Source organism: Hippocampus zosterae, chromosome 13 (genome assembly GCF_025434085.1).
Source record: "Hippocampus zosterae strain Florida chromosome 13, ASM2543408v3, whole genome shotgun sequence".
Classification (NCBI taxonomy): Eukaryota; Metazoa; Chordata; class Actinopteri; order Syngnathiformes; family Syngnathidae; genus Hippocampus; species Hippocampus zosterae.
The window spans coordinates 15,694,423-15,704,753 of NC_067463.1; the positions used below are offsets into that span (position 1 = coordinate 15,694,423).

At 43.1% G+C, this 10,331-nt stretch overlaps 1 protein-coding gene and 1 long non-coding RNA gene across 2 annotated transcripts in view; both read left to right on the forward strand.

The window, feature by feature from the left end:
- LOC127613845 (uncharacterized) overlaps window positions 1-10,331 on the forward strand; it is a 65,039-nt gene that overhangs the window by 17,535 nt on the left and 37,173 nt on the right. The window lies entirely within an intron of this gene.
- gprc5bb (G protein-coupled receptor, class C, group 5, member Bb) lies at window positions 825-8,037 on the forward strand. Its single transcript, XM_052085003.1, has 4 exons — window positions 825-2,047; window positions 2,750-3,863; window positions 5,691-5,803; window positions 5,888-8,037. Exons 2-4 carry the CDS (start codon window positions 2,750-2,752, stop codon window positions 5,930-5,932), a joined length of 1,272 nt encoding a protein of 423 aa, XP_051940963.1. The 5' UTR covers window positions 825-2,047; the 3' UTR covers window positions 5,933-8,037.

Below are 10,331 nucleotides of genomic sequence, written 5' to 3' on the forward strand. Positions count from 1 at the left end.
GAGCACTTTAAATTGTCCCTGAGTGCGCGGATGGTTGTTCGTCTCTGTATGCCCTGGGATTAGCTGGCAACCGGTTCAGAGTGTCCCCCACCTACTGCCCGAAGACGGCTAGAATAGGCTCCAGCACACCCCCGCGACCCTTGTGAGGATAATGCGGATCAGAAAATGGGTGGATGGATGGAATAAACATTAAAGTGGCGAGAAAAAAAACCTCCGACAAACTCTGGAACGAGAGAAGAGGGCAAATACTTTTCCTTGGCACTTCTATAGCATAGCATAGACTGGATAGTACAGAAGGTGAAAGTGAGAAATTGTGCCCACTGTTCATGTTGACGATAGGATCATTGTCACAAGGGAGGGATAATGGAGGGATTATGGGATGGACCATAATTGACAAGGTCCTATTGGATGGACTCAAGTGATGACAAGATTACCCAGATTAGTGATAATGTGCTGGTAGTCAGCACTTGAATTGCTTGTTTCCATTTAGCAGTCGTCTTTATGTCTCCGCGGAATGTACTGACAGAAAGACTCCAAGTACTGAGATCAGTTCCAGGCTGAATTAACCCACCCACTTCTTTGTGCCTGAAACATTTGGAGAGGAAAAATTCAGAGGTCCATGGTTCCTTGTTGTATGCTTTCCTTTTTGCAATACCCATTTTCTGAATGGATTTCCACAAAATTTTATGCATATTTACCTCTGGATGAGTAATTGTCATCAGATATTTGTTAATTTACAGTCCGAAGAAGATTTTGTCCTCTGAATCCGAAGCCTTAAGGAGATTAGTGTTCGAGAAAAGTTGTTCCCTCCTACATTTTTCACTGCACTTCTCACTTTGTTCAATTTGCTTCTTCATCAGTCTTGTTACGTTCATGCCTGACACATTAGTAAGCATTTACTGGATGAGACTACCGCTCTTCTTTCCTTACACGTGTTTGTTTGTTTGTTTGTCTCAGAGTGTATTTGTGTACCGCAAGCCAGCTTTGGCTTCTCTCGTATCTGACTATAATCCGTCACTGATATAGTATCTGCCAGCAACTGTCTCTTCCACACTGATCCAAAGTGGCTTGATTGCCAAGTTCCATGGCTCCTGCTGATTGTCATGGCCCCTTTCAGATTCTCCATCTCCAGATGGACATGAGCGCATGTCCAAGGCAGGAGATTAGTCCACCCTAAAGGGAGTCTTGGCTGAATGATAAACTGTTATGTAACATTTCCTCCAAGGATGGCCACGTGGGCTCAGAGCACGGACCATCTTCCTTCATCTACCCAAATCCCCTCCCCAACCACGACAGTGATTGGGCACTTAATGGCCACTTAATTGTAACATGAACGATTTGCCAATAGTTGTTTGTTTTAATCCACTGTGGCGTCACCAAAAAAATGGAAGGATGAACAGGCAGCCATCCCTCTTCAGCGATGATTCAGCGTGAAGATGAACGCTGTGAAGTAGGAGTGGGGAAATAACACAAAGTTTGGAAAAAAAAACAACCTTGGGTGTGAAGTGGCGTGCTCATTATTTCCTGGTTGGATGTGTGCACCAGCAGTCCCTGCTTCCCCCTACGTGGGTGAGCTCCGACAAAGCTGGGATTGCATCTCTGTTGACACCTCCGCACAGTCAACATGGAGCAGGGAGAGAGAAACATGCAGACCGAGTAGTGACCGGGATGAGAAGACGACAGTGGTTGCTAGAGAGAGACGAAGAGACACGTTCAAAACAAGGAGAGAGAGTGAAAGGGAGACAAATGAGACATTTGAAAATGAGGCAGAAGTACTCGAGTACTAAATAACTGATCAGTGTTTGGGGGGGTTTTGGTTTTTTTTGTTTTGTTTTTTTAAAGGGGATGTGTCAGAGCAGCACAGGACCCAAAACAACTTAAAGGACGTTTTGAAAGGCAACATGGACTCTGTTGGGTTGTCGCAAACCTGAAGATTTGAAGTGGGATTATTCAATCAAATTAGACGAATTCTCCAAATGACGACATGAAGAATTTGATGCCTATCCATTATCCTTAATTAAGAATTGAAACTGCCAAGCTATCAAAGGTAAGTCTGAAAATGTAACATTCAAATCATGTATAGGTGTGTAAGTGTTGCTCTGCTTGTTAGAATTCATTTCAGTTTTAAAAGTCAATTTAGACGTTTAAACCAGTTTGCTAGCTAACGACATGATGACAATTTGGGTATTTCTTGTATTCCAATGGGCCGAACAATTGTGCATAATTATTGCTTGCATATGTGTGTGTGTGTGTGTGTGTGTGTTTGTGTTTGTGTGTGCGTGCCTGTGTTTTTGGTTCTTAAGCTCGACTTCTCAAAGCCCAGCGTGCAATGTCAGCCCACGCTGTTCCCCGTTGCCAAGGAAACTATTGCCCACCGCTAAAATCAGTTCTGTTCTGTGCCGTGAGAGCATGAGTGTGCTTCTCAAGAGAAGAATATTCATATCTGATCTGTGACGTTTTTGAAGCAGTATTCCATATATTCATGCCGACGCTGATTTTTTTAAAATGATTATGTCAAGTGATTACACATAATAAAAATCATTTGGAGCTAGATAGTAGTACTGTATAGTCTAAACTTTAAAAATGCACCTTGATCCAGATGATTTTATTTCATGCAAACACTTGACGAAATAGAATTGAGTTAATGCAACACACCATTTTTTTTTCTCAGTGTGTGATGCGTCTGACCTTCCTGCCTGTCATTGTCTCACATAACTGGTTCTCCTCTTGTCTTCAACATCCCTCTAAGATGGCTGTCAACAGTTTCCCCATCTTCCTCCTGCTACTGATCGGCTCTTGCACATCGCACCCGTCGCCTCCTCCTCCACTGGGATGTAGCGAGCATGTGGAGCCCTCTTACCGAGTGCTGTGTGACCTGGAGTCGGTGTGGGGCGTTGTTTTGGAGGCGGTGGCCTGCAGCGGGGGCCTCACCTCTCTAATCCTCGCTACGCTCCTTCTCATCAAGCTTCGCTCGATTTCAGACCCGGCCAGGCGTTCTGGCGTGGGACCCCTTCTGCTGCTCCTGGGAACACTCCTTGGGATATTCCCCATCTCTCTGGCGTTCCTGGTGGGAAAGAACCAGGTCCTCTGTGTGGTTCGCAGGGCCTTCTGGGGTCCCCTCTTTGCACTTTGCTTCTCGAGCTTGCTGGTCCAGGGCCTGAGGCTCAGGAGATTGGTGGCTGGGAAGACGAGCCCATCGGGAAGCACGCTGGCTGCACTGGGCTTGGCATTGGCCTTGGTTCAGGGGATCATTTCTGCTGAATGGGTCCTCCTCACTGTCGTCAGGGAGGGTCATCCGGCTTGCGAGTATCCGCCTTTGGACTTTGCTCTGACATGCAGCTACACCTTAGGGCTGCTCCTCATAGCCATGGGGCTCTCTCTAGGGGTAGTACTGTGTGGGGGGGAACTGGTGGTAGACGCGGCTCGTGAAAGTGACGAGGATAGGGAAGAAGAGGGTGACAAAAGGAGATGGAAGTGTAATGCGGTCTGGCTTTTCCTGGCAAGTCTGGCGTCAGCGTTGCTTTGGGTGGCCTGGCTTGGCTTTTATCTCTATGGGAGTCAAGCAATAAGGATCAGGGGGAAAGTGGGGAGGTCGGGAGGAGGAGCGGGAAAGGTGGAGGACCGTCTGCTGGACGAGCCAGCTCTGGCGGTAGCCCTGGTGGTGCAGGGCTGGATCCTTCTGCTGTTCCACGGCATTCCAGAGAGCCACCTCTGTCTCTGGAACCGTTCACAATGCGGCAGGCAAGATTTCTTTGACACCAATGAGACAACGCCTCCTCCACATTTCAGAGATGAGCTCCCGGCGCACTCTCACCAACCCTTCCAGGAAAACCAGGCCTTTTCGATGGAGGAGCACGGTGCAAGTACGCCCTTGTTGTGTGTCTCTCTGTGTGTTGTCGTTACACATTTCCTCTAGTAGTGTTTGAATTCTGCTTTCAAGTGGAACTATGGAGGTCATACTTTTGACATCAAGATGGTGCAGAAACAGCTGGAAATGTACAGTCGCTAGGCAACCAGAAACACAAAGTTGGGCTTTTTTTTTGTCATTCAATGTCATATGACGACCTTACCAAATAGTACAAGAGAGAACAACTGGAAGCTACAAACATTTAAAATCACACCATGTCCTGCAGAATGTGTTCTACTCCAGAAAATCCACTCAACCCCTTAGATTTAAGCCCTAATTATTTGACATCCACTTAGGCAGAGAGATATACAAGTATGAGTCATCCTGGCTTCGGTGCTCATTTGAAGCAGGTCTACAGATGGAGAGCTAATAAACAGCAAGGACAAACCAGATGGAGAGAATGGCTGTAAAAAAGCAGTAAAGAGCAGTCGTATTTCGGACAGACACATTGCTTTTGATTATCGTACACTTAACTGAGGAGAGATGAAACTCAACCAAGTTTAAAAGTGGTTTAGTCGAAAAAAGAACGAGGGATTTACAGTAATCTGTCGTTTATCGCTGTCAATGGGGACCAAAACCACCCGCGACAAACGAAAATCAGCTAAGTAGCAATCAATTAATATATATATATATATATATATATATATATATATATATATATATATATATATATATTAATTGATATATTATTATATCAATTAATAATGATATATTAATAATAATAATATATATATATATATATATATATATATATATATATTTAAAAAATGCCCCACGGGGTTTTTTTTGCGCTTGAGCAGAGCGCACTAACACAGACAGACAGACACACACACACACACACGCCAGCGATCCCTTGGGCGTGCAGCATCCATGTTTATGATTAGTCAATTAAGGTTGTTTAGACAATTAAGGATGGAGAGACCTGCTTTTGTTCTTATAAGTATCTCTCTCTCTCTCTCTGTCTCTCTTTTTCTCTCAGCAACACACAAACACTCACCTGCATGCCCATGCATGCACACACACACACGTGCATCACGTGGACCTGATTTTTGCGGACTTCAAAAAAAAAACTTTATGAATGTTTTAAAAAATTCGTGACGCACTGAAGCCGCGATAAACGAACCGTGAAATAGCGAGGGATCACTGTATACCTTCTGTATATGTCAAGGTTGACAAAAATTATCATTTGACTTGCTGATCTCAAACATCCTTGCACATCAGCAGACACATAAAACAACAGATAATTTTCTTTTGTGTACATTAATGGCTTCATCATAGTCCATATTCCTTCATCAGGAAAAGAGCCATTTCATCATTTCAGTGGGAATTCAAAATTGAACTCTGCACACAGTGACATCTCAATGAAAATCGTTTTGAGAAATGAAAGATTTGTCATAAAAATGAATTCCACCAAATACAGCATCATGAGATGGCATTGTAGAGTATTACAATGATAGAATATTTTGAAAAACATCATTTTATGCATGCTTGAAATGTTCGTTGAAAATAAATATGATGAATAAGATGAACGGTTTCCACTCAAAATTAATATGTAGTGTAGATACAGTACATAAACCAATCACAACATAGACAATTGCAAAATGTATTGAAAAATCAATTCAAGCTCTGTATCATGTATTTGTAGTCTTACTTTGACTCCCGTCAAGTCGCTTTGGGCAATTTATTAAAAAAAAAAACTGCTACATTGACGGTCAAACAAATGATGCGCCATTCATTTGATTGGATGACCATACCTTTGATTTTGCTTTGCCCGCCTTTTTAGGTCTCCGAAGTGGAAACTACAAGGGAGGTCACGGGAGTGTTCGCCCTGGCATCGCATTCAGAGGTCACGTGTACCAACCAACTGAGATGGCTCTTGTTATGAATGGCGGTACGGTAAGTGTGCCTTTCAAAATGTGTCGCTCTTCAACAATTACACAATGAATCCATCTGACTCACTTGTTTTTCACCATCGTATAGATGCCCACTGCCCCGATTAACTACACTGGAAGACGACTGTGGTAATGCAGTAATGGGTCACAATGAATGGTCCTTTATTTCCTGATGCCTGACAAGGAGTAATAATTTAAAAAGACATAACATATCATACAGGGTGGACTGACAACAGCTCAATACATTTCATGTTTGTGCATACGTGTTGGAATTCTTCATTTTGAGAGTTTGTTGCAGTTTTCTCAAAACGAAAGGATTGGAAATGACAGCGATGCTACAGTTGAGTACATTTTGCGGGTATGAATACTAGTTACAGTGCTTTGATATTATCAACGCGTAGATGTCTGTATGAATATGTAAATAAGCTAACAGGATGTGTTTGAAGTGGGCTGACAATGTCTGGGGTGGAAGATTACTCAAACCTTCAGGATATGAATTCACAGCACATCCGTACAAAAGCTTGCTTTGTCTCAGAATTTTCTCGCCATTTGGCTCTTCCATGAAGAGTGTTACAGGATGTTATCTGAGCCACATTGCAGAGAGTTGGTCCATTCTGCCTGAAATCTTGCATCATGTGCACATGAATGTAATAGAAAGTCCATGGGCAACCTAAAAAGCCATTTACCGAAGCACTCAAAAGTGAAATCATTAGGTACGTCCTTTACCTGCTGTAATCTAGTAAGGACCAGAACAAGAGCAGAGACTTTATTCTTCAGTGAAGTGGTTAAATACCGTACCGAAATTATTATAAACACAGTTCAATATGATGCAATTTAGCTTTACAGTAAAATAACATAAATATGCATATTGTTAAACAAATACTTCTCTTACAGTGTTATTCAAAACAGAATATTATTCAGACATTCTCAGACCCTCGTGGGATACAACGGATCGGAAAGTGGATGGGTGGATGTTTCTCAGATGTCAAAACTTGTCATTGACAGAGTTACATTATAAATATATGATGTACAGAATGAGTTTGACAGAAACAAATCCAATCTTTTTCAACTTCATTTAAAATAAAAAGTTTCTCCACATAAGCGTGTGTCCACAGACACGGGCGCAAATATTGCCTTTAGCCCAAACTTTATTCTGTTACACACGATGGATTTAATAACACGTGTAATGTGTAATGTAGAACCTGACAATCTGCCATTATTGTACTCCTGAAAATACAGTACCGGGACTGACCGAATTCGACCACGCCCACGTGACAACTGACTCACCAATCTTTGGTCATCTCGGCAGTTTATAGGATTGAAAGCAATCACGGCGCCATCTAGCGGACAAATGGTGATCCAACATAGCATCGGCGGACCAGTTCATCAGCCGGGCCTTACAAATTGTTTGGTCATTTATCTAAGACGCGACGTAACACGACAGGATGAACAGTTGAATTCTCTTCACTTAGACAGCATAAAGTACAATCAACCTGCATTACCTGTACATCAGTACATTTTTGTGCCATGACATATTTGTAACTTAAAATGGGTGCTTTGGCTCAACGATGCCTGTGAAACGCTGCGTTACATTTTGCAAGTGTACCTAATGATGTGACAATGAGTGGAAATATATGTGATACAGTACAAGGTTTAAAATACCTTGGAAGCTGTTATTTGCACTTTATGAGAGCTAATATGGCCTCTGCGTGGTAATATATGACATGTATTATATTGTAAAAGTTAACATATTTTGATATTTTGTCAGTAAGATTTTATTTTGTGTTTTCTAGGATTTCTATGTCCATATTGAATTTGTTTGCTTTTTGAGTGTTGCTGTAGTGTATTATGGCAATGTGGTTCTTACATTTTTTTGGAAGAATGAGAAGGTGGAGGAGGGGGGTGTGTGGGAGACTTGTTTGCAAATCTAATTGGTCTTCAGTACATGCAGTCTGTTTAATTCAGGCATCATATTATTGAATAAGGTATGACTAAAAATGTTCAAAATTGATGTGGGTGTACAAATTCTAATCAAGTGTCCCATTTTGCACCAAATCGGACTCTCTGATAAATTAACGTAAGTTTGTAATAATTGTAAGTTTTCTGCAACATTGCTTTTGTTAGTGAAATGTATGCTCCAATTTTGTATCCTGCACATCTTAAACTGACATTTTACATTGTTATGTAATGTGTTAATATAAATTACTTTTAATAAAGTGTGTCCTAAAATGTGAAAAATGCGGGTATTTACCTTTAAATGATTTTGTGGCAATTGCACTGTCACTGTTTTATGGCAGCATAACATGAATGTCTGAAGTGTAATTTGTAGAGTGACAAATGCATCAATGCACACTTTCTTTTAAAGGTTGCCTAAATTGGCTCGGTGGTCCGTTGGTTAGTGCAGGGGTCCCCGGTCCGCAGGGCATTTGGTACCGGGCCGCACAGAAATAACTTGCCTTAATTACGTTTTATTTTTTTCGGAATGCGAAAGTTGTTTATGTTGAAAAATTACCGGATTCTCCGTTACATCAGTCTGTGTCGCTTGACTCACGTCAAACCACGCTTCTCCGTCACGTGACCGATTACGCTAAAAACAAAACGATGGAGTTCGCAAAATGAAATAAAAAACTGCTGGAGATCGCAAATGACGGCGGCCTTAAAAGTACGTTCGAGACAACTGGATTAAAGTTATGGCTGAATGCTCTGAGATCGCCACAATAGCACTGTTGCTATTTCTGACATCCTACCTGTGTGAGGTGGGGGCTTCTGCAGCAACGGCGATTAAAACAAAATTACGAAGTAGACTGGACATAAACCACACACTTGAGGTGGCATTGTCTCCTATTACCCCGAGATTGGACCGTCTAGTTGCAGAAAATCAAGCTTGGGGCTGTGGTGAGTCGTCATTTTCATACAATTTGCGTTGTATCGTATTTTGAAGGCATGCAACATTACCATAGCGATCAGTGTTGCGGCCAGATTAGAGCCTCCTTGTGTTTATTATTATATTTCGAAAACACCACAGTTTTCATGCAGCTCATACCATATTATTTTGTTGCATTAATCCGCCACATCTTAAATGCCGCCCCCTGAAAATATTGTCCGTGGGGCAAAAAAGGTTGGGGATCCCTGGGTTAGCAGTAGACCTCACAGTGCAGAGGTGCCAGGTTCAATTCCAGCTCCGGCCTCCCTGTGTGGAGTTTGCTTGGTCTCCCCGGGCGTCCGTGGGTTTTCTCCGGGTACTCTGGTTTCCACCCACATTCCAAAAACATGCATGGCAGGCTGATTGAACACTCCAAATTGTCCCTAGGTGTGAGTGTGGGCGCGGATGGTGGTTCCGTCTGTGTGTGCCCTGTGATTGGCTGGCAACCGGTTCAAGTTGTTCCCCGCTTGCTGCCCGAAGAAATCTGGGAAAGGCTCCAGCACCCCCCGCCCCGCCCCGCGACCCTTGTGAGGATAAGCGGATCGAAAAATTGATGGATGGATGAAGGTTTCCTAAATTTGTCATTAGAGTCCCATCCTCGTATGCGAGATTGCAGTCAAATAATATCCGCTCATCATGTCAGTGCATTCCATGAACCGAAAAGTGTTGGGCGTAAAGTGTTGGGCTCAACGTCGTACAGCCGCTACCAGGGAATAGAAAACAACATTCATTTCAGGGGGAAAGAAAATGTATGGGTCAGAGTGAAGAGCGTACCCTGAATGTCTGTGCTTGTGCACGACACGGACCGTTTAGAGCAGAGGTGGGGAAACTATGGCCCACGGGCCGGATCCGGCCCGTTTGTCTTCTTAATCCGGCCCGCCGAAGATTGGTGCACAATTACGGTGTGATTGCATTCATTTCGTTTGGACTTGTAATGACAGGTATTTCAACACCAGGTGGCGCAGTTGCCTCAAGTTGCAGAGCACAGGGAGGGAGGGGAAGACGAAGAAAGGGGGAGAGAGTAATGACCATGGAAGGGAAAGTGATCTGTATCTAATTAAACCAAGCGGGTAACAAAATACGAAACATTCAGGAGACGCCTGGAGTTGGAAAGACTCAAATCTACAAGACTTTGAAAAACAAGGAAGCGATTCTTATTCAGTCCGATTCTGGCAATTTCCATGCTCAGAGTGAATTGCTTGTGGCTCGAGTAAATGAACATTTCCTAGAATGGCTTAATTGTTATCATGTTAACTTTCCGCAAACTGAACCGCTAATAAGAGTCGGAGAGCAGTCAAATGTGTAGACCGTGAACAACAGGGGGCTCAGTACACATCCTTGAGGAGAACCGGTGCTGAGTGTGATGGTGGAAGAGAATGTTACATTATTACTGGCATACAAAGACATTGTGCTATCTTCTTTATTTTCTATTTCTAACTTTTGGCCCGGCCCTCCACAATATTTTCTGCTTCTCATTTGGCCCCCCCGGGAAAATAATTGCCCACCCCTGGTTGAGGAATTGCCCTTCCTCAACTGGCGGACCGCGATCTACGACCGGACCGCCGACCTCCTCTGTCCGGACCCTCGGCAAATTGTATAAAAAATAAAT